General features: G+C 68.2%; 2 protein-coding genes across 2 annotated transcripts in view; one reads left to right on the plus strand and one right to left on the minus strand.

Annotated features, from left to right (window-relative positions):
* Window positions 1-6,464, minus strand: part of BANP (BTG3 associated nuclear protein) — a gene marked incomplete at both ends in the record, with an annotated part of 38,469 nt that extends 32,005 nt beyond the window's left edge. The window contains one exon of the mRNA XM_084257562.1: window positions 6,332-6,464. The remainder of the gene's footprint in view (window positions 1-6,331) is intronic.
* A 4,611-nt stretch (window positions 6,465-11,075) lies between these two features.
* On the plus strand, window positions 11,076-19,015 carry CA5A (carbonic anhydrase 5A). Its single transcript, XM_084256635.1, has 7 exons — window positions 11,076-11,330; window positions 12,471-12,668; window positions 14,497-14,615; window positions 15,924-16,019; window positions 16,126-16,188; window positions 18,144-18,299; window positions 18,836-19,015. The coding sequence occupies exons 1-7, from the start codon at window positions 11,162-11,164 to the stop codon at window positions 18,977-18,979; spliced, it is 945 nt and encodes a 314-aa protein (XP_084112761.1). The 5' UTR covers window positions 11,076-11,161; the 3' UTR covers window positions 18,980-19,015.
* Window positions 19,016-23,190: the final 4,175 nt, after the last annotated feature.

The following is a 23,190-nucleotide window of genomic DNA, read 5'->3' on the forward strand; positions in this document are numbered from 1 at the left end:
GGACGCTGGGCCAGGGTCCTCGCCCGCTCGCACGGGGGCGGGGGGCCGGGTCTGTCGAGCGGGATACCGCCCAGTCTGGGCAGCCTGGGACCACGGTGGCACAGCTCTGGGTCTGCGCTCTGACCCGCTGGGCCACGGCTAGCTGAGGAGGCTGCATGCTGACCATGCGCTCCGGGGCGGCCATCGGCCACTAGTGGTGAGGGCACAGCAGACTCGTGAGCGGACACTCAGAACTGCACATTTTGGGGGGTGAGATTTTTTCAGTATTTTGGACACCCCTAAAAAAAAGCCAGGAGATCCCTGAAACAGGAACAAGAGCAGGGCCGCTGGGCCTCGCCGGTGGCGCAGCGGTTGAGCGTTGGGTTGAGAAGCTGCCCGCAGCCTTTGCAGCGCCGTGTTCGATCCCCGGCCACCGGTGAGGGTCCCACGTGGCGCGCAGACCTCTCCTGCCGCCCGCTGCTCCCCTCAGCAGTGTACTTCGGTCCTTCTGCCTGCTCTGCTCCCCGCTCTGGCTCTGGTGGATTCTCTCACCCTCCCGCACTTCTGACTGTGCCCAGTGCTTGTGTAAACAAACAAACAAACAAACAAATAAATAAATAAATAAAACATGCCTCTATATAAAAAAAAAAAAATTTTTTTAAATTAAAAGAAAAAAAAGAGCAGGGCCGCTGCGGGGGAGCACAGAGCCAGCCTAGCAGAGGGGGACGGGGTCGCCCCACAGGCACACCCCACAGGGACCGCACCCTGCGGCAGCGAGCTGGCTTTTCCGGGCACTGTCCTGGAACTGCCCCCCACACCAGCCGGCAGATGCCCTGCAGGAGGCTCGCTGGGGCGAGGTGGGCGCTGCCGACAGCAGCAGGGCGGCCCTTGCTCTTCGGAAGCAGCCACCCAGGTGGAAGGGGGAGGACGCTTCAGAGCCGCAGGGGGTGAGGGAAAACAAACTGCTCTCACGGGGCAGCGCTGAGGCTCCCCCCACGGCCGGCGGCGCAGGGACAGCGCGGGAAGGGCAGGCGGCTGCGCCGGGCTCCGCTTCTGCAAGGCTGCGTTCTCTTCCCAAGACTTTCCCAGGGCAAACCAAGAGTTTCGGCCCGTCCTCCAGGTCTTCACACAACTGGGGCAGTTTCGGGGCGTCCTTCAGAGGCCCCAGACACCTGTCAGCAGGAGGCGCAGTAGCGGCAGCCCGTCAGGAGGGCCGGCAGCGGCTCCGGGAAGCGCCCTCCTGTCCGCGCCTGGCACCCTGGCCCGGTGCTCCCGCCCGCAGGGCTCCAGGGCTGGCGGGGTCTGCGCGGTGCCCGCGGCCCCGGCCGCTCCCCTGTTCTGGGGACTGTCTGCAGCTGTGACGGGGCCCACCTCGCCCTCTACAGCTTGGGGACTTCTGCCCTACAGCACCCAAACGCGTCCAGGCTCCCGGCATCTTTAACATGCTCAGCCCCCTAAGAGAGGGCGAGACCGAGGCACGAGGAGCGGGAAGCCTGCGGGGGACAGAGTCACCGAGGCCACAGATGGCCGCTTATCCCCCCCCGCCCCCCAGGCCACGTCCAGTGTTTACAGTCCCGGACACGAACGGCCCCAAGACGGTGTCTTCCCACCACCGAGGCCTGGGGCGGCGGCGGCCAGAATTCGGGCCAGATCCCCCTCGCAAGGCGGCCCGAGATGCCCCCGCAGCGATGGACACGCGACGCTCAAATCAGCAGCTGCAGCGGCCGAAGGGCCCGACACGGCCCCACGCACGGCTCGGCCAGCCCGCTCCGGCCTCCGCCTCCCCTCGGCTGTGACAGCAGCAAGACGGGGAGAAGCTTCTGCTGCTCGGCTGCTTGCAAAGCCCGAAACTTTCCCTCTCTGGTGCTGGCTGTGGAGGCCCCGCCCCGTCCTTCCCAGGCTGCGCCAGCCTCGGGGAGATCCGTGTGTCGGGGCCGAAATCGCTGACCCCGAATCGCGGAAGATCCGAAAATGCTGAATCCCGAACACTGAACCCGGGTGGGGGGGCTGCTCCTGCAGGCCCTTGTATTGCTCATCAACCTCCCCCCAACACTGCGCACTTTCCCTGGGGCGCCTTCCCCACCAGCGCCGCTCCAGGGGGCGCCACCTGCCACCGTGTCTGGCTTCAGCCCCCACCTTACAACAGGAGCTTGAGGTAAACAAGCCGCGAGTAACGAGTAACAAGTGCTCTCCCTTTGCAGAGAATGTGAAATTCGCTTAAATCCACAAATCTTTTAACATCCACAAAGCGCTTAATTTCAAAACAAGAAGGCCAGTCAGGTGTGACCGCTTTGCCCCTGGAGGGGCGGGCAGCTCCGAGCAGGCACTGGACACCAGCCTCGGAGGAACTGCCTGGTGCCCAGGCTGGGCTGGTGGCCATGCAGCCTGCGCCAGGCCCTCTGCCCCCAGGCCCAGCCCCAGGCCAGGCCGCATGGAGCAGACTGGTCCTCCCATCGGCCACGGGGCCACCCGTGGGAGAGCAGGGGCCGCAGGGGACAGCAAGGGCCACAGGCCGAGTCCTTCCCTGCTAGTCTGCGAGGCAAGGCGCAGGAGTCTCCCACAGCCCAGGGACATGGGGTCACACCCACGCAGGAGGCGGCCAGCGCACCCGCTCCCCCCGAACCGCGACCAGTTCAGGGGTTACGGTCTGCTCCCCAGGACTAGCTGACGGCCCCTGGAGGAAAGGAGACCACAAGCCGCTTCTCAGAGGCACAAAATATCGTCTTTATTACTCAAGGTTTGAGGCGCAGGCAGCTCGTGGGGCTCCACCTGCTGGGCCCTCCAGCACGCGGGGCCTTCCCTATGCGCGGCTATTGGTATTGTAATGCCCCCCCAGGGGACTTAGCAGGGACGGGAAGCTGGCTGCACACCGCACCCGCCTCACCAGACATTAAATGAGAATCTGTCCTCACCTTTCATCATTTCTGGACTTTTCTGCCAGATCTCAACCTCCCATGGCTGATGCACTGTGAGGACCTGCCTGACCGGCGGGCACCCAGCACAGCCCCCCCCCCCATCCCCCAGAGACAGGACGTCGGAGCATGGGGTCAGGCTGGACGGGGCTGACCACAGGCCGAGGCTTCATGCCTCTGTGGCGCCACAACACCTTGGGCAGAGGATCTGCCCCCGGCTCAGAGGCGGCCACGTTAGTCACACCTTCCCTCCAGGACACCCGCAGCTCTCAGGCTGGGGCAGGGAGGCGGGGATGGGGCCGCGCCAGCACCGCTTCCAAGAGACAGAGGCCGGAGGGAGCACCACCTCAGACAGAGCCCTGCGGGGCTGGGGCGAAGAGGGGAGCCGGAACCCTGCCCCTTCCGGGCCGCAGGGGCCATGGCCAGCCAGGGACACACAGCAGCACGGGCCAGAGGAGAGCAGAGAGGGGGCGGGGCCTGTCACACCGGCCCGAGCGCCACCGGACACAGCGGGAAACCCGAAGGTTAGTGAAGCCCGGCCAGGGCAGACGGCAGCCGTGTAATCCCTGAAACTCGCTCCCCCGCCCCGGCCGGCCGGCTCAGGGGGCCCGGTGGACAGCGCACGCCGGCTGCCGCGGCCGGCACGCTCGGGAGGTCAGAGAACACCGGGAGAGGCCTGCACGTGTTCAGAGGGAGAGTCTCAACATCCTTTACGGGAGACGTCCTCACGGAGGCCCTGAAGTGTGCCGGCTCCCCGCGAGTCTTCTCTTCAAGAGGGGAAACGTTCGTTTGTGCAGGAGGCGGCTGCCGAAGCCGGACGCTGCGTGTGAAGGCGGGACTGGCACGGGCGTATCTAGCTGCAGGGCGCGCGTCGTGGGCTTTGCACACAGAGACGAGGGTTCTCAGGAAGCCTTGCTCACGCAGGCTGCGGCCCCCACCCCCCCAACACCCGTAGGGATCCCTCGTTTCTGGGCGACCACTCGCGCGGGACGCCCTGCGCCAGCACCAGGGGCCACCCCGGCAGTGTCTTAAGCGGCAAGCCCTGGGCCCATCCCAGCGGGGGCCCCTGAACAGGGCGGGTTGGTTTTGGTGAGGGGCCCCCAGTGGGCCGGTGACGGAGACCGCGGCAGGCCCCCCTCCCCAGTGCCCTGCCGGGCGCACGCTGCCCTCATGCCTCGCGGGAGGTGCTCTGCGGCTCGTGGGCCCTGCGAACACCAGCCTGGAGTGGACAAGGAGACAGGGCGGCTCAGCCTGGGGGGGGTGCGGGTTAGGCCCGAGCCAGCCAAGGCCCCAGCAGCAGGCCCCCGGCGCGCAGCCGGCTGTGATGCCCACCTTGACTGCCAGGTGACCACGGGGGGGGGGGGGGGTCGGGGGGCTCGCAACAGCTTCCCTTGCTGGACAGTGACAGTCACTCCCAAAGCAGTTTACAGAACGGCAGCCCCTGACGCGCACGCCTGTGCCCAGCCCGGAGGTGGCCCCTGCACCGCAGGCCCTGGCCGCGCGGCCGCCGCTGCTCACTGTGCTCGGGTCTCAAGAGACAGAGTGGCCAGGCCTCGAGGTCACGCTTGGCGGACAGCGGTCCGTGGGGGTCAGGCCCTCCTGGAGTCGCCTCTGCACCCCGGAAGCAGGAGCACCTCGCTGCTGCCCGACCCCGCGGCCGAGGTGGCGTCCTCCTCTGGGCCCCGGGGGGCAGGAGCCGGGTGAGAGCGGCTGGCCAGGCTGAGGCCCACCCACCCGACAGTGGAGGCCAACAGCAGGAGCGCAGCCCGAGAGACGGCGGGACCCCGGGGCCCACAGGCCACAGGGCAGGCCAAGGCCACCTGCAGGGAGCGGGGGAACGGGGTGCGCAGAGGCTCCCGGAGCCCAGGAGCAGCGGGCGAGTGGCCGCTACGCGGGGGCCGGAGGGGCCGGAAAGGCCAGCAGGACGCCCCCCAGGCCCGACCGCCCTCCGCGGGCGCCCTCCCAGCAGCGGGGCAGTCTAGTCACGGGGCGTCCCGAGTCGGCGATGGGCACGCAGGGCGGCATGGGGGGGCAGCTGCTCCCCGCGGCGCGGGCCTCCCGGGACACTGACGCGGCAGGCGCGGTGGGCGGAGGCGGCAGGGGGGGCGGCGCGGGGAGAGGATCCCAAGGCGGCGGCGGACTCGGGTGCACACGGGGAGTCTGGGATCTGGGGCGCCGGGGCCAGGTGTCGTGGGGGTGGGTTGCTGAGGGTAGGGGGCTGAAGGCCACGTGTCGGGGGGTGCTGAGGACAGGGCTCGGGGGTGCTGAGGGCCGGGTCAGGGGTGCTGAGGACGGGGTCAGGGGTGCTGGGGTCAGGGGTGCTGAGGACGGGGTTCGGGGTGCTGAGGGCCGGGGTCAGGGGTGCTGAGGATGGGGCTTGGGGGTGCTGAGGATGGGGCTTGGGGGTGCTGAGGACGGGGTCAGGGGTGCTGAGGATGGGGTCAGGGGTGCTGAGGACGGGGCTCGGGGGTGCTGAGGACGGGGTCAGGGGTGCTGAGGGCCAGGGTCGGGGGTGCTGAGGATGGGGCTCGGGGGTGCTGAGGACGGGGTCAGGGGTGCTGAGGATGGGGTCAGGGATGCTGAGGACGGGGCTCGGGGGTGCTGAGGACAGGGTCAGGGGTGCTGAGGGCCAGGGTCAGGGGTGATGAGGACGGGGCTCGGGGGTACTGAGGACCAGGTCGGGGTGCTGAGGACGGGGTCAGGGGTGCTGAGGACGGGGTCAGGGGTGCTGAGGACCGGGTCGGGGTGCTGAGGACCGGGTCGGGGGTGCTGAGGACCGGGTCGGGGTGCTGAGGACCGGGTCGGGGTGCTGAGGACGGGGTCAGGGGTGCTGAGGACGGGGTCAGGGGTGCTGAGGACGGGGCTCGGGGGTGCTGAGGACCGGGTCGGGGTGCTGAGGACGGGGTCAGGGGTGCTGAGGACCGGGTCGGGGTGCTGAGGACGGGGCTCGGGGGTGCTGAGGACCGGGTCGGGGTGCTGAGGATGGGGTCAGGGGTGCTGAGGACGGGGTCAGGGGTGCTGAGGACCGGGTCGGGGTGCTGAGGACCGGGTCGGGGTGCTGAGGACGGGGTCAGGGGTGCTGAGGACCGGGTCGGGGTGCTGAGGACCGGGTCGGGGTGCTGAGGACGGGGTCAGGGGTGCTGAGGACCGGGTCGGGGTGCTGAGGACCGGGTCGGGGTGCTGAGGTTCGGGGGTGCTGGGGGTCAGCGATGCGGGGGGTCGGGGGCCGGGGCGGGGCGTCAGGGCCGGGCGGGCGCCGGGGGCCGGGCGCGGCGGGCGGGCGGCCGGGCTCCCGGGGCCGCGGGCGGCGGCGGTTGGCGGCGGCGGGCGGGGCGGCGGCCGGAGGCGGCGCAGGAGGCGGGCGGCGGAGATCTCGCTCTCGTCTCGCCCCGCGGGAAGGGGGAGGCGGAGACGCGACCGGCTGCGGGAGCTGCAATTACCGTGTGGGCTGCGGAATTCTCGTGGTGTTTGTCGGGGAGCTGCGATAATGGCGTCCGTCCTCGCGAGAGAAGCCGCCGCTCTGCGCAGGCGCCGCGAGTTCCTGCCCGCGGCCCGCCGCCCGGCCGCGTCTGCGCAGGCGCCCGAGCGCGCGGGACGCGGGGCGGGGCGGGGGCGGGGCGGGGGCGGGGCGGGGGCGGGGCGGGGGCGGGGCGGGGGCGGGGCGGGGGCGGAGGCGGCGCGCCGAGGCCTCCAGCGCGCGGCCCGGGCCGCGCCTGCTCCCGCGTGCGCGCGCGCGCGTCCTCCCTCGGCGCCAGCCCGGGCCGCCGGGGTTCTCCCTTCGCCACCTCGCGTGCCGCGTCCGGAGGGCCCGTGAGAAGCCGCGCCGCGGGGCCGTCAGGGAAATCTGCGCTTTCTTTGAATACGCATGAGCTCCCCGACGACTACATATCCCGGGGGGCCCCGCGCGAAGTGCTCGCGGTGCTTTCTGGGACTCGTAGTCCCTGCGTGGGGGCTGTGCCTGCCGGTACTTGTAGTCCCGGACTCCGGCCGCCCCGGCGGGCCGCCCGCGGGCTGCTGGGACTTGTAGTGCAGCCGCGCCGTCGGCCGCTGCGCGCGCACCTCCAGCCGCGGGGCCCGTGTCGGCCCGGCCGGGGCGCTGGGCCGCAGCCTCGCGCGGCCGCGGTGCCCGGGGAGCGGCGCCCGGACCCAGACGGCCCCGGAAGGGCCCCTCCGCCGCGCCCGCCGTCTGGCCCCGCGCGAACGGGGGCGCGGCCGGGGTCCCGCGCGCCCGCACCCCGCGTCGGCTCCGGGGTCCCCGAGGCCTGGCGGGTCCCGTCTGCCCCAGAGCCCGGCCCGGGGAGCGCGGCGCGGGGACCCGGGGCCGGCCGAGCGCGGGCCGAGCCGGGCCGGCCTGAGGGGAGCCGGGGCGGGGCCAGAGCCCGGGCCGGCCGAGCGCGCGCCCCCGCCCCTGGGCGGCCTCCCCGCCTCCCCGCGGGCGCCCGCCGGGGCCCCGCAGCCCCCCCGGCCCGCGGGCGGTGGCCGCGCCGGGCCCGGCCCCCCTGAAGCTGCGGGGGCTGCCGCGGCGTGGGCGGGACGCGGCGTCCGCTGCTCTCGGCGACGCCGGAGCTGCGCGGCCCGTGCGGACCCCACGGTGTCCGGCCGGCGGGAGGAGCGGCCGGTCGCCGCCAGGGCCGCCCCGCTGTCGGCCCCGAGGGCGGGGGCGTCGGCTGCTGAGTCTTGCGCCTGGTTTTGACCGGGTCCTGCTTGGGGGTTTGGGTTCTCGGTCTGTCTTGGACACAGCCCTTGTCTGGAAGGTGTTTGCGAAGACCTGCTCCCAGCCTGTGCCCTGACGTCGTCTCCGGAGAAGCAGAAGTTGCTTCTTTTTTTTTTTTCACACAAACAAGAACCGGGGTGCAGGCCAGAGGTAGGAGGGGAGGGTGGGCAGGGGGGTGAGAGGACGCCCCAGAGACAGAGCGGGGAGCGGAACAGGCCGATCTACTGAAACGCACTGCTGGGGGAGCAGCGGGGAGTCGGGAGGGGTCTGCTGCGCCCTGTGGGCAGCTCCCTGGCGGGGGATCGAACTCCTGCTGCTGTGGCTGTGGACAGCTTCATAGGCTGAGACTTAACCCCTGCGCCCCCGGGGAGGCCCCCCTCCTTTTTTGTATTGAAGTCGTCCCTTTGGTGTTGTCTAAACAGGTGTCTTGTGGGCATCCCTGGGGGCGCAGGGTTGAGCGCTGGGTTGCGAAGCTGCCCGCAGCCTCTGCAGCACCAGTTCGATCCCCGGCTGCTCCCCGGCCACCGCGAGGGTCCCACATGGCGCGCAGACCTCTCCTGCCGCCCGCTGCTCCCCTCAGCAGTGTCCTTCGGTCCTTCTGCCTGCTCTGCTCCCCGCTCTGGCTCTGGTGAATCCTCTCACCCTCCCGCGCTTCTGACTGTGCCCAGGGCTTGTATAAATAAATAAATAAAAATCTAAAGGAAAAAAAAGAATATTTTTAAAAATAAAATTTTAAAAAATAAATAAATAAACAGGTGTCTTGTCCCTAAGGTCGCTCAGCGTGTTACTGTGCTGTCTTCAGGGAGCGTGGGAGTTTGGCATTTTATTTTTAGACCTGTGGGCCATTTTGAGTACATTTTTGCAAAGGGCGTGTGCGCTTGCGTCTTCCTGAATTTCTTTGAGTGTGGACGTCCAGTTGTTCCAGCATCGTTTGTTGATGGGCCCTCGCGTTGTGTTTACCTTTCTGTTACCGTGACTGGCGCTGCTGGGATGTCTGCACACGGGTCTTTGCGTAGACATGTGTCTGCACTTCTGCTGGGTACGTATTGTGAAAAGCTGGCGTTTGTGTCTGTTCCAAGCAGGTCTCTGCCCCTCCGCAGCCACATCGGGACGGCCCCACATGGTCTTAGGATGGCGTATGCCCTTGCGCTGACCAGACGACCCCGGAAAAGTACAAGCTCATTCTCACAGCCTGGAGGTCGCCCAGCACCCTGGCCCGTGCAGCAAGACCACAGGTACAGGAAGAACCAGCCCATGAGCTGGGCTCTGCTTTTATCAGGGTGGCAGGTGGGCCCCGAGGGTCTTGCCGGCTCCCTCTTCACTGGTGAATTTAAAAAACGAGGAAGAGGGCCTCCCCAGTGGCGCAGCGGTTGAGCGCTGGGTTGCGAAGCTGCCAGCGGCCTCTGCAGCGCCGGTTCGATCCCCGGCTGCTCCCCGGCCACCGCAGGAGGGTCCCCCATGGCGCGCAGACCTCTCCTGCCGCCCGCTGCTCCCCTCAGCAGTGTCCTTCGGTCCTTCTGCCTGCTCTGCTCCCGCTCTGGCTCTGGTGAATTCTCTCACCCTCCTGCGCTTCTGACTGTACCCAGTGCTTGTGTAAATAAATAAAGAAATTTTTAAAAAATTAAAAATAAATTTAAAAAAATAAAATACAAGAGGAAGAAAAAGCAAAAAACACAAGCGGCCCTCCCAAAGGTTACCTAAATCGGCCAGGTTCTGAAAACAGGCGCCCAGGGTGGGGGTGAGGGGTGGGAGGGGAGGTGGCCTGGCCCGGACCTGCCGCTACCTGAGTCTGCGGGGCCTGCACTGAGGCGCGGCGCCTCCTGCCAGAGCTAAGTCAGGCTGGGGAAAAGCCGTCAGGGTCAACACTCCCAGTCCGGAGCCTCACTGGTCATCTTCGGGGGGCAGGGGCTGACCTTCTGGTTCAGGGAGGGCCTCACTGCGGGCTTCTAGAGTCCGTACCCCCTCACCAGCCAGGTGGTATCTCCGGGACTCAGAGCCCCAGTCCCGGGGGCTCAGCCTGACAGGTGCCGGGTCGAGCGGCGGCCGGCTGTCCCCTGGGCTCCACCCCAGAGGCGGGGGACGTCCTCCTTGTCTGTGCGGTGAGCAGAAACAGTCGCTAACTGGGGCCCGGCCAGAGAGACCGGAACAGCCGATTGGCATCACCCCGCTATGCAGCTCGCTGTGGGGGCCTCGGAGGTGAAGACGGCCTCCCCGCCTCGCGCTCGCCTCAGACGCGCAGCCCTCAGCCGCCGTGCCCTCCCCGTTCATGGCCGCCAAGATGTCTACTAAGTGAGGATCTTTTGGCACCAACGAGAAAAGGTAACTAGCTTAATCACGAGAGGAGCGTTGGCTCACGTAGCTGAAAGGCCAGCAAGTGAAGGCTGAGGCCAGGGGTGGAGCCGACCCAGGCTGTGTCTCTCCTCCCTCGCGTCTCCGGGTTTACTCTTCTCTCCATTCTGTGGGGGTTTCAAGAAGGGTCCCCAGCACCCCTCCAGCGAATACTGGAAATCTCTCCGGCTAAACCCCCACCGGGCAACACCGAGGTCCCAGACAGGGCCAGGGCTGCTCGGTCACCTGGCGGCCCCGCCTGGGGGTGCTGAGCCTCCGCCGGGAGTGGGCAGGCGGCCTGGGCCCCATGCACAGTGTGGGGAGGGCCGCGCCCCAGCACACGCAGGTGGTGTTCCCAAGGGAAAGGGGCTGGCAACGGCCTCGGCATGGAAGCCAGAGGACCCGTCAAGCTGCCAGCGCTGCCAGCGTCCGTCTCTCCAGCTCTGACTCCTCCGTGGTTCCTGCTTTCTGGAAGGAGAGGCTGAGGCTGTTCAGGTGGAGCAGGAGAAGACGCCTCTCCTGGCGCCCAGGCTGCCTTGACCGCTGCTTTCCGTTTGCTGGCCGGTGGCCATGAGCACGTGGGCACTGCCGGGCACCGCAGACTTGAACAGCCTCTCAACAAGTTTCACACCCAGGCGCCCGCTGAGCTCCCCCATGGGCCGAGAACAGGCGCATGAGTCCACGAAGCCGAGCTCAGGCAGAAGCCGCACGTGTGTTCCAGGCTGCCGGCCGGCCAGCGTCTCCCGTTGCTGTTGCCACCTCATTTACAGGACTTGGCTTTATTGCGCTCCACAGACTTCGCGGTTTCCGGGAAAGGAGGGTCCGTGGCCCCCCTGTGCCCACACACCCCCGCAGCGGCCCTGCGGCCGTCTTGGGCCCAAGGGGGGGTCGGCAGCCGGAGTCAGTGCAGCTGCCCCCTCAGGGCCTCGGCGCCCCACCCATTGCCCGCAGCTTCCCGGACTCACCGGCTCACCCGTGTTTACCTGGGCAGCGCAGTGACCAGGGGCCAGCCCTGGCGAAGGCCACTGTCCCTGGACGCACCCCCAGGCCAAGCCAAAGGCCACCCAGGCAGCTGGGGCGGGCGTGGGTTGAAATTTAACCTTTAGGTCAGGGGTTTGGGTGAGTTTTCGCGGAGAGTCGGGTCCGCGCTCTCCACACTGTCCCGGTGCAGGGGGGTGGGCTTGGGGGAGAGTCACCCTCTTCATCGGGCATTGCGGGGGCCACCAAGATGCTGCGGGCGCTGATGTCAGGCAGGCGCTGCCCCATGCGCTGCCCCATGCGCTGGGGCTCCTCCGTCTGGGTGAAGCAGATGTGGGGGTGTCTCCAAAGTTGTCTGCCCCGGCTGCGGCGAGCATGCTCCCAGGGCCCCTGCGCCCCGAGAAACAGGACCGAAGCTTGTAAGTAGAGCCTGGGGTTTCCCGGGACGCGGCCCCAGGGCCGTCTGCTTTCCCGGGGCCAAAGCACAAGACAGGCCGAGCCCAGCGGGCTCCCTCCCGCATCTCCCTTGGTTTCCTGGGGCGCTAGGGAGGGGAGAGCCCAGCAACAGACAGGCAGCAAGCACCCTCCCCCCCCAAAAAGACTGCTGTGACCCCACGCCCAGCTGGACAGAGTGAGCACGCCGGCCGGGGCCATGGCGGCCGTTCCGGCAATCGTGAGCAGATGGCCCGGGCTTCTGCGGGGGCCGCCCCGTCCCGTGCCCGGCTGATTCCCTGCTGGGGTGCCCTGCAGCCTCGGGCTCGCCCCACCTCTGGGGATCCCAGACCTCCCTCTGTCATTTGGGGGGCTGCACCGCAGCTGACAAGCTCGCTTCCAGCCGACTAGCCGCCCTTCCCCGCCCCGGGTGTCAGAGCTGGGGCTCCTGGCTCGGGCGCCCCCGCCGTCCTGGGTGAGAAGGTCGTGCTGCTGCGCCTGAGCCCGGCCTCCGTGTCTGCGGGGGGACCGGCCGGGAGGGGCTGCTCTGTGTTCTCCTCTGTGGACCCCGTGGCCGCGCCCCTCTCCCGCTCTGCCCCCCATCCCTGCTTGAGCTGGAATTGGGCATAAGTTACTTTCAAGATTTGTATCGCTGGGATTTCTCTCGGCGACACCCACTTCAGACAGGAGACCAGGCAGGAAGCTGGTGTGGGCTCAGGCCCCAGGAGGCCACTGCGGAGAGTCAGCCCAGAGAACACTCCACCGGGCCCGGAGCCCCCAGAGCTGCGGGTCCCCAAGGGCAGGGGTCGTGCTGTGCTGTGTGCCCTCCTTTCTGCAGAGTCTCTCTCCTGCTCTGGGACAGACAGGCCGCGGGGTAGGGCTTGGAGGGGCCTGAGGCCGGTGTCAGCCAGAGGGGTGTCACATAACTGGGAAGAGCTGCGGGGTCCTGAGTTGGCCGGGAGCTGGCCCCAGAGCAGACCCAGGGCCGCAGCCCAGGCGGGCGTCCAGAGGAGCGGCGGGCAGCAGGCGCGGGTGTGTGGGCGGCCCGGCGGCCACAGGCTGGCTCCTCCAAGACCTTGTCAGGGCCGGCGCATCACCAGGCCCCGTCTGTCTTCTCTACCCCCCAGTGCACCCCCTCTGGAAGGGCCCAATCTCTGTGCCAGGGGGGACCCGGCAGTCCCCCATCAACATCCGCGGGAGGGACAGCCTCTACGACCAGCAGCTGGGGCCTCTCAGCGTCTCCTACGCGGCGGCCACCTGCCGGGGCGTCTGGAACACAGGCTACTTCTTCCAGGTGGAGTTCGATGACTCCGCCGACGGGTCAGGTGAGCGAGGTGGGGGTCGAGGCCTGGCTCTGCACTGTGGCAGCTCAGCGTCAAGGAGGAGAGGCAGGTCTGCACGCGGCACGAGCCCGAGGAGGCCAGAAGCTTCCAGAGGCTCCTCTGGAAAGCTGGGCTCTCGGGGATGTGCTCCCCCGGCCCAAGCACAGGCCGCTCCCCCTAGGACTGTGAGAGGCCTCGAGACCAGGCCCAGGAGGACTCCGTGGCAGGGGTGCTGCTGCGCTGGAAGGGCCAGGGTCCCCGGAGAGCCCGCGTCCTGGAAGGCAGCCCGGCCTGCCCCAGCCCAGTGAGGGTGGCCGGGGGCACAGACTGCCTGCTCCCTCCATGGGCTGAGAAGTGCCACGCTTGCCCTCTGTGTACCCAGTGCCTTCCCTCCTGCTCTCTCCCCACCTCAGCTCACCCAGCAGCCAATACCTGCCAAGGCAGCTGCTATCCCCCCTCCACGGAGTGGAGCTTGGGACCACAGATGGCAGAGCTCCCGGCTGTGCTCCAGCACCCCTCTGCCCTCTCCCAGGACCCCGTGGCTACCCCTCTCCCAGAGGGTGCGGGAGGAGCCCCAGCCTGGGGCCGTGAGGGGCTGTGAGGTCAGTTTCCCCACTGACCAGTCCGTGGTGCGAGGAGGCCCCCGACCTCTCAGACCCTCGGTCTCCACTTCGGGCCCTGAAGGCTGGACGGCTGCTCTTGAAGGGAGGCCGGAGCCTGGCCCGAGCCTCTGTCAAGTGGCTGTGCCCACTGCGTTTCCATAAAGTGCCAGCTCCCCACCGGGACGTGCAGAGGGCCGCCCGGCCCGGCCGTCTCAGCCCCCAGAGGCCGGTGCTCCTGGCCGCCCTGGAGTCTGCGCACCGCACTGCCGGGACCCTTGGTGTATTTCCCTAGAGTGACTGGTGATGCAGGCGCGTGGTGGCAGAAGCGGGGAGACCCCCGGGAGACCTGTGGGGCTCACGTGTGAGGTCCAGGGATACTCAGGCTAACACCTGCTTCGGCGAGGAAGCCGGCAGGAAGTCTGTGGGCGTGGGCGGGAGAGGCGTGGGCTGTCTGGAGGATGCGCATCCAGGGCCTCCTGCTGCCAACACCTGTCGGAGGCGACGGGGTACACCGGACCCCGCAGCCCACGCCCCTCGTGTCTTCCCAGCTTCGCCACACGGTGGCGCTGTGATGCCAGCCAGGCGGGAGGCGGCCCCGCACGCCCGGCCCCCCGGGCCCCCAGGCTTGGCCAGCTCCAAGCTCTGCCAGCTGCTCTGGGTGTCCAGCTGCTGCCGTTCCGTCCACAGCCTCTGGGGACGCGGTCGAGGGACTCTGGTAACCACCAAGCGCCGGCAGGAGAAAGCAGACCATTCGCCTCCGCCAGCCCCAGCCGCTCCCAGCAGGTTCCCAGTCGTTGCCTGGACCTGCCAGACAGCGCGCTGGGGGGCGCCACAGCTCGGCGGGGGATCCAGCCCCCCAGACAGTGCTCGAGTCAGCTGGCCCCGGGCTGTGGGGATGACTTAGGGGAGGGCGTGCAGCGATGCCTGGTCCCACAGGGTTAGGTCGGGCGAGTGCGGTGCAGAGGGCAGCAGAGGGCAGGAGGCCACCGCCTCCCGCATGGGGTCAGGTCCAAGTTGCTTCCTTTGTCCTCAAAACTTATTTTTAAAATTAGAGTCCAGAAATCTCGTGGGACCGGCAGGCAGCTCGGGAGCATGTGCACGCGGGAGCAGGCCGCACGGGCGAGGGCCCCGGGCGAGGGGCGCAGTGTCTGGAGAGTGCGCTGGTGAGCTCAGGGCGGACAGGCCAGGCCAGCCCAGCCAGCTGGCCGCTAACCCGCCCCTCCCCGCAGGGATCAGCGGCGGCCCCCTGCGGAGCCACCACCGGCTGAGGCAGTTCCACTTCCACTGGGGGGCGGAGGACGCGTGGGGCTCGGAACACACGGTGGACGGCCGCGTCTACCCGGCCGAGGTGGGTGCGTCTCACGGCCGTGCGGGGCCGTGCCAGGCTCTGCTCTCAGGGGCACCTGTCCCGCTCCCGAGGGAAGGGCCTGCCTGGCCGCCCGGCCCTATGGTCACCCATGTACCCCCCCGGGCACAGCAGCACCGTCCTTTGCTGCCAGGACCGAGATTCTGAGTGGGCACAGGACTTGCCCAATCAGACAGGGCCCTGCTCGTGCCGCCCCTGCCCCCTCCCCACCTCCTCTCCCCTCCTCGCCTCCCCTCTCCCTCCCTCCCCCCAACCTGACTCCCTGACACACCCTGCGTGGGCTGCCTGGCCTCAGAGGCCACGTTGGGAGTAGCGAAGGTTACAGTTGAAATAGACCCAGAGTCCATGAACCTTGACGTGGAAATCGCCTGTGAGTTCCCTGCCGAGTGCCCCTGGGGACAGTGTGGCAAGTGCCTGCAGCCGCCAGTCAGGCAGCCACAGCCGGGGCTTTCCCGGCCACGGCCGCTGCCCTCGTGACACAGCATGTCGCAGCAGACACTGGGCAGCAGAGGCGGCTGTGGTGCGTCAGTGCAGAATGAGGCCAAGGGGCTCTCCTGAGTCTGGCCCAGGCAGGTTGGCAACACTGGCCTCTCGGGGCTAGACGGCAAGGCCAGCCCTGAACTGGGGTCCGGAGGGGACAGCGGCCGTTGGAATCTCGGGGCCTGTCTCCGTCCTGGGGACCCCAGGGAGCTGCTGCCGCAGATGGGCAGGGAGAAGCCATGCCCTCTGCTCAACCCCCCCCAGGGCTCTGGAGGCAGGAGGGCCCCGAAGGCAGGAGGAACCTGGGCGCACCCCCCCCACCCCCAGGCCTCAGCAGGTGCAGAGCCAAGACCCTCCTCTTCTGAGTCAGAGTCCGCCCACGCCGGCCTTTCTGCAGTCCCCACGCCCCCCATGTAAATCCAATCCTGGTGCCAAGTTTGGGCTCCAGAAAACCGGAAGACACAGGTGAAGCTACAGGAGGGACCTGGCGGTGGAGGGCAGTGTTGGGGACGTGCCCAGGGCCACCTGTCCGCCTCGCATTGGCCCGAGGCCTGCACTGTGGCTGCCTTCCCAACTCAGGGCAGCCGCAGGCCGCAGGCGCCGTCCCCATGAGAGCCTCCCTCTGCCCACCGGGCAGACACCCAGCCCTTAGGGCTCAGCAGATTTGCGGGAACCGCACCCCAGCTGGCCTGCAGCCGCTGCACTACCCCTAAAATCATCCAGTGACCTCAGCCTTGGAGCAGCCATGCAGAGGACGACTGTCGACCTCGGGCTGCGTCCTGAGGGTGCCCCCTCCTGCCTGCCTTTCAGCTGCACCTCGTTCACTGGAATTCTGCGAAGTACCACAGTTACAAAGAGGCGGCGGCGGGGGAGCAGGGCCTGGCGGTGCTGGCCGTGTTCCTGCAGGTAGCCGCAGCGGGGAGGGCGCTCCGGGGAGGGACGGAGGTGGGGCCGGGGGGGATGGGGGCACAGGGCCTGCGCCATCCTCGCGGTGTGTGTTGTGTGTCTGCAGCTGGGGGCCCCCCACGAGGCGCTGCAGTCGCTGGTGGGCATCCTGCCGGAAATCAGGCACAAGGTAAGCTCGGCACGGGGAAGGGTCTCAGCCCCGACTGGGGGTGGGCCGCCTGCGGGTTGCGGCCACGGTCCCGCAGGTGCGTCCTGAGTCCAGCGAGCCCTGCCGTCCCGGGCTCCCCTCCCCAGCAGGTCAGGGAGCTGGGCCCCAAGCGAGTCTCCCAGACACGGCCTGCAGGTCCCTCGCTCGGTGTCTTCCTGCGCGTGGTCGGCTGCCACAGACGCCAGCCTGTCCCGGGAGCGACCCCCTGCGGGACGGGGTGTCTGTGGGCATAAGCACGTGGCTGCTCACGTCTGGGGTGTGGGTCCCCGTGTCCCCGCCTCACTGCAGGGAAGGACTCAGGAACCCCCCTCGAGGGGCGCCCGGGGGGGCTCAGCTCTGAAAGACAGCCAGGGCGCCCCTGCCGCTTTCCCCACCGTCCGCTGAGAAAGGACCTGGACGGGGAAATGGAAGTTTCAAGACAAACACCGTTTATTTGCTTGGAGAGGAACAAAGGACCCCGACGGAAGGGTCGTGTGGGGACGGATGGGCTCCCACCTGTCTTGACAATGGCGAGATGGCGGCGCCAGATGAAAGCCGGGGGCCCTTCCTCGCCGGCCCACGGGGGCCGTTTGATCTTGGGAGGCCACCCTCGCCGTGATGTCCAGCAGGCCACCCCCCCCCCCAGCCGGCCAGCCACGGCACAGGAACGCGGCAAGGTCAAGGTGCTGGGCGGCCCCTTCCCTGGTCTGTGGCCAGAGTCAACCTGCGGTGTTTTCCCAGCCAGCGCTGCCTCGCGGGCCTGGTCCCCGGGGACAGGAAGGCGCTGCAGGAGGGGCTGCAGGAGGGGTCTGCTGTCCTCCAGAGGGGTGCTCCGGGGCTACACCAGAGCCTCTTGGGCACAGCACGCAGAGAGCCGGTGTTGCAGGTAGCCGAGGGCACCACCAGCCTGGTTCTGGGCCCCCCAGCATCTCTGGGCTTCAGTGTCCCCCCCTGGAATGTCAGAGGCAGCGCCCGAGAGTGAGGCCAGCCTCGGGATACAGGGCTGTCCGGCGCCACAGTCTGCTCCATCTGGGCCTCCCCACATCTCGGTGGATTTTTAACTTTGCGACACAGTAGCTGCTTCTGTGTGTAGTTCTGTGGGTGTGCTGATGGCCGTCGAGCCCCCCCCCCCGTGGCCCTGGACCACACCACAGGGGTCACGCCTCCCGCCCACGCGCCGTCCTGTCCGTTCTCTCTGCTTCGCTATGCTGTGCACCTGCCAGGCCTCCCACTCTCTCGGCTCTCAGACTGGGGGGCTGCCAGCCCACCCCAGGGCCTGAGCCAACAAGCAGCGGTGACTGAGTGGAGGGGTGAGTGATGACGGCTGCACTGTGCTGCTGGGGCTCAGAGGCGCAGACCCCAGGGTTCATGCCTGGAGAGACCCCCACAGACCTGAGCAGGGGGCCCTGGCAGAGCCCTCTAGCGCAGCCCAGCCCCACCCCAGGAGGACCCCGTCCAGACCCACGCCTGCCCTCCCCGGGGAAGGAGTCAGGAATTAGGGCGGAGGAGCCCCCCAGCCTTGGGGGGCTGCTTCAGATAGGAGGAGCCGCTGGTGTCAGCATCCTGGGGCGGGAGAGCAGAGGTGACCCAGCACAGGGTGGGAGCGCTGGCCCCTGCCTCGCGAGGGCTGACCAGGCCACGGCGCCGGACACGAGCCAGACTGATGACTGCAGGGACCCCACTCCCCAGGGCAGCCCCCCACAGAGGCAGGGTGCTGGAGAGCAAGAGGGGGCGCGTGATGGGTCAGACTCCCCTTCCGAGCAGCACCCCTGGCTGTGGGCTTTCAGGCGTGTTTCAGGTCCAGTGCGGTTGTCGGAAGGGGCCGCTTCACGGGAGGTGGAGCCCAGCGTGCGGGGTCCCCACAGAGGCCTCGTGGCTGAGGTGGAGGTGCCTCCGCCACGCAGGCTTGGCCTGCAGCCTGAGGTTCTGTCCCCCAGGACGCCCAGGCGGCCATGGGCCCTTTCCAGCCGTCCTGCCTGCTGCCCGCCTGCCGGGACTACTGGACCTACCCCGGCTCCCTCACCACGCCGCCGCTCACCGAGTCGGTCACCTGGATCATCCTCAAGGAGCCCATCCAGGTGGCTGCGAGCCAGGTGAGCCGGGGGGTGTGCGGGGCTCCGGGGCCATGCTCGGTCGCACCTGTGTGCTGCGGACGCCGCGCCGGCAAGGGGGGACAGTGAGGCAGGGCTGCTGGGGTGGACGGGGTCCCGGTGTCGCGGCAGTCCGGACGTCGGCATAGCGGGGAGATGGGGGAGAGGGGGCGGCTCTGCTGTCACGCTCTGACCTGCGTGGCTCCCGTCCAGGAGGGGCAAGTGTCCCTGGCAGCCGGGCAAGGCCAGCACGCGCTCCGCCTCTGTGCAGACGGCAGTGATTGTTGGCAGGCGCGCGCCCAGCAGCACCCAGCAGGCCCCCTGAACCGCGCCTGAGCAGAGCCCCCTGAACCGCCCCCGTCTCTGGGGGCGTGACGGTTGCAGGCTGCCCTTGCAGAGGATTTTCTCATGTGCTGCCCCACATGGGCCAGGCGGGGCGGGGCGCCCGGATCCAGCGTGGCGGGGCGCCCGGATCCAGCGTGGCAGGGACCCCGTCCGGCGCGGTCCTGTGCCCGGCTCACTCTGGCTGCTCCCCACAGCTGGCCGCCTTCCGCTCGCTCCTGTTTTCTGGCCCCGGCGAAGAAGAGAGGACGATGGTAAACAACTACCGCCCGCTGCAGCCCCTGAGGAGCCGCCGGGTCCGGTCGTCCTTCCCAGCCTGGGGCCAGGGCACAAGGCCCTGATTGCAGACAGCGGGCTGGTGGGGGGGCTTCAGAGTCGGGGGTGTCCCTGGTTCATGCACTGATCACATGCAGCCTCCACGGCTAACCAAGAAAGCGGCTCTTGTCTGACTTGCTGGTCAGGAGTGAGCGGAAGCAGTCACTTCAGAGTGCGCGCGTCGGAGGTGCACGTCTGACACGGCGAGGCCCGGCCCTGAGCTGCCCATGGGCCTCCGTGTCTGCACATTGTGGCCACCCTGGTGCCCCCGCTGCGCTCCGGGCTCTGGAGGTCAGCTCTGTCGGCCACGGACAGCTCAGCGCAGAGTCCCCACGTCCCAAGCCTAGACAGAGGTGGGGCGCACATGGCGCTTGCCTCACGCTACGCGCCCCTGCCTGGCTGCACAGAGGCCGTGGCCCCGGTGTCACGAGGGCTGCCCTGGCCGCAGGCGCCGTCTGCCGTCGTGCACAGCAGCCAGGCTCGAGGCTCGCACAGACTCTGGGTCACACAGGGCCTGGCTCCGCTCGGTCCGTCGCATGAGCTGGTGGCCTCAGCCTCGACCTTGGCTGACCGGGCTCACAGACTTCTCATTGACGCCACGGCCTCTCTGACCGGGCTCACGGGGGGCTGCTCCCTGTAAACGTATGGGGTTCAGGGGGGCTGGAGCCAACGCTCATTCTCATCTTGAGAGAGTGCAGGCCACCCCATGTCCCCACGGCAGTGGGTGCTAGAGGAGCCCAGGGCCACCTAGGAGTGACCACAGGGACTCCCCTCCGTTACAAGGGCCCCTGGGTGCTCCCGATCATCCTCCCTCTCCAGACTCCGAAGCACACCTGCAGAGTCCCTGCGCCAGGTGAGGTGACGCAGGTGGGCGTGGGGCCCCAGTCAGACGGGGTGTCCGGGCCATTCTCGTGCCCTGGTGCGCACGTCAGGTTGGGGGGTCAGAGGTCAGGCTGCCTGGCCCAGGCGCGGGGGGGCCGCTGACTGGTCTCGGGGTGGGGAAAGCGTGAGGGGTGGCGTGGGGTGCCCTGGGTGTCTGGGACCGCACTGCCAATGGCACTTTCTGTGCCAATGAAATGTTCTAGAGCTTGGTGTGCCTGGGGCTGAATTCTCATCACACGTCACTGTGATTCGCTAAAACCTGAACCGCACGGCACGCGTGACCTTGCCGGGGCCGCTCTCCTGACCTGGCCTGAGGTGTCAAAACCCACCATTTCTGCGCTGTTTCTAAGCCGTGTCCTGCTCGCCGAGAGCCGCTCATGACAGTGGCTGGGCCACCGTGCCACCCGGCGCTGGGCGTCGTGGGGCAGGCCACACAGCCAGGATGCTGGCCTGTTTACTGCGGGAACAGCCACCCAGTGTCACTTACGTGGGCAGGAGGACAAAGAGAACAGGGCGGCGACACTGAGAAGCTTCTGTCGCCGGGGCCTCAGCGGACCGGAGTCTGCGGGCCCGGCCAGTCTCATCTGCTCGGCCACCAGGTGTCATCGAAAGCAGTCCCCGGCCCCGTGTGGTTCCAGTCTCATCCACAGGCGCCCACTGACCAGCTTCCAGGGTCCTGTCATGCATACGTCAGTCGGCGGCCCTGGCGATCCCCGTCCCCCCTTGTGCCGCCCGCCCTTCCCGGCGTGACCCGGCCTTCTGCTCCCGGTTGTACTGAAAGGCACCTTGCAGGGTTGGGCTCCTATAGGTGACGGACCGGGCAGTTCTGACCTTGCGCAGGAAGCAGACATGCAGGTGACAGAGGGTGGCCGCTGGGGATCAGCACACCCCGCGGACCCTGGCTGTTCCCTGTGCACCCGCACCCCCTCAGAGCCACCACGGAAGGGGGCTGGGCTGGCCTGGGGGACGCCTGGCGGCCCGCTGGGCGGCCCGCTGACGTCAGAGCAGCTGGGGGAAGTTCTGGGCAGGCGTCCTGGGTTTCCGTGGGGAGAGGGAGGCTGCTGTCAGGGTCGGAGTCCCCGCAGGGAGAGCAGGGCAGGGAGGGGACGGTGAGCGTGGGGCCCCCGCTCAGGATCACAGAAGGGCCTCTGGGCCTGGGCTCACCCCTTTGCACACGTGCACAGGGGTGGGGGGGGCACGGCAGGCGCCCCCACCCAGCAGCCGCCGAGGGGCAGGACCGGGCGGGGCGGGCTCCCCCAGGACGCGGTGGAGGCCCCCGATGGCATTGTGGCGTTTCTGGCCGGGCTTCTAAAGGTCAAGGCTTCTTCCCTTTGCTTTTATGTTATTTTTTCACGTTGCGGAAATGCACACGTGTGAGAAGCCTCGAGGTGGATGGCAAACTGCCACCCTCCCCCCACGCTCCGGGTGCTGGGCAGAGAATTCCTCTCCGGGGGCCGGGCCCACACCCTCCAGGTGCCCTTCCCAGGTAGCGGCCCGGCCTGCCCCCGCCACCCCCTGCCCATCCGTCCGAGAAACCAGCCCTTCCTGCCCCAGGGCCGCACCAGCTGTTCCAGAGGCCTGGACCTCGGCTCCCCCACCCCATTTTCCTCCTCTTCTCAGCCAAAGCAGCCCACCTCCGGGAAGCCGGGGCACAGCTGTACACCTGCGGTAGCCGGCCCCATTCTGTAGGACTTGTCCCCTCTGCTGGCATGTCCCCCCCCCCCCCCCCCCCCGGCGCCATCCACCCAGCGCCCAGGCAGCTCCCGGCTCCCGGCCCTCCGGGCAACTCCACCTCGCAGCTTCCCTCCCGAGACCGGCCCTCGCTCCGCCGCTGCCCGCCTCCCCCGGAGCCACGAACCGGCTCCCGGTCCCAGGCCCTGCTCCAGCAGCCATCCCCTCTCCTCGCCCAGCGCAGGGGTGGGGGCCGGCCGGCCATTTGCGTCCCTGTCCAGAACTCCGACTGCCCGCACGCGAGGCCGGAAGCCCTGTCTGCTCCCTCCACGCCACCTGTGCCAGGGCGTGCTTGGGTGGCACGTCCCCGCTGCTCCTTGCCGGGGTGCCCCCTCGTCCCCACCAGCCCTGGTCTGTGCCCGGGCTCGTCCCCAGCTCGTGGTGCCCCGGGACGCCAGCCCACGGGCGCGGTGTCCCACATGGTCGCTCCATCCAGGGGAGACGGTGCCGGGCGCTGCCTCCGGACCCTGGCGTGCTGTTCCCTCCCGGGCACGCCCTTCCCTGGGTGCTGCAGTCACTTCCATCTGCCCCCAGGCACAGCCCACGCGCCCCTTGCCACTCTCCCGGCCCCGCCCCGAGAGGCAGCCTCTCCTCATGGCGCTGCACTCCTCCCGAGGCTGCCTCTCCGCCCCGGCACACACTCTGCCCTGCTCGGGCAGCCCGGGGGCGGGGGCTCCTCCGCCAAAGCCGCGGTGTGTCTAGCAGTGATGTAACATTCGGCGGGTAGGAGAAGAAAGGCAAGGTGTGGGCCGCTGCAGGTTGCACCCTGGAAATGCACCGCAAATCAGAGAATTACTGACTCCCATTATTTGAGAAGTGCAGAGAAAATGGCAAGAGACAGCAGGTATTGAGCACCGTGGAGCAGGCGTGGGACAGCACGAAGCAGCATGGAACAGCATGGAGCTGCACGGAACAGCACGGAACAAGCACGGAACAGCATGAAGCAGTCCTGGAGCAAACAGAACAGCCCAGTGCAGCATGGGGCTGTCGGGACACGAAGGTCTCCGGGTGCTCGCAACAACGGCCCGTGTAGGAACTCTCCGCTCAGCCAGGCAGCTCAGGGCTCCCGGCGTGGTGGTGTGTGTGACAAACACCCCCAGCAGCTGTGCCCACAGCCCCGAGGAGGGAGAAGGAGCCGGGCAAGCAGCTCGGGAACCTGCTCCTCCAGACCCCGGAGCCGAGAGCTTCCTGGACGTGGACGGAGCGCGGCCCTGCAGGCCTGGGTGTGGGAAGCTCTCCTTGCCGACGGCCAGGGCCAGCGTGAGACCCAGCTGTCCACACACGTCAGTGCACGGAGCCTGGCGCCCCATCTGTGGAAATGTTACAGTGTGTGTCAACAGGAAAAAAAGGTCTTCTGTTTCCTCCACACTTAGATACGCTCCCCAGCAGGCACTGAGGATCAAGCCTGCAAGTTTGTCCGCGGTGGAGCACGTTCTCCCGGCCAGGCTTCCTCTGTCAACTTGGGGATGTTGTTTTTAGTAGCATTGAAATAGGAGAATTACTTTTAAGCAAAGCGAAATCTTCTGATCTTTTTCAGGGAATTCTGGAAACCGGGGGGGGGGCCGCCCCACAGGTGTTGTCGGTCCCTGAACACAACACAGATCATAGGCTGCACGTCAAACAC

The sequence above is a fragment of the Talpa europaea genome (genome assembly GCF_964194135.1).
Source record: "Talpa europaea genome assembly, chromosome: 16".
In the NCBI taxonomy this organism is placed as follows: domain Eukaryota; kingdom Metazoa; phylum Chordata; class Mammalia; order Eulipotyphla; family Talpidae; genus Talpa; species Talpa europaea.

Coding starts and splice junctions, on each gene's coding strand:
- CA5A (XM_084256635.1), top strand. CDS start 11,162: ATGCTGCGGGCGCTGATGTCAGGCAGGCGCTGCCCCATGCGCTGCCCC. Junction 16,020..16,125: donor TGCTGGCCGTGTTCCTGCAG/GTAGCCGCAGCG, acceptor GTGTGTCTGCAG/CTGGGGGCCCCCCACGAGGC. Junction 18,300..18,835: donor TCCAGGTGGCTGCGAGCCAG/GTGAGCCGGGGG, acceptor TGCTCCCCACAG/CTGGCCGCCTTCCGCTCGCT.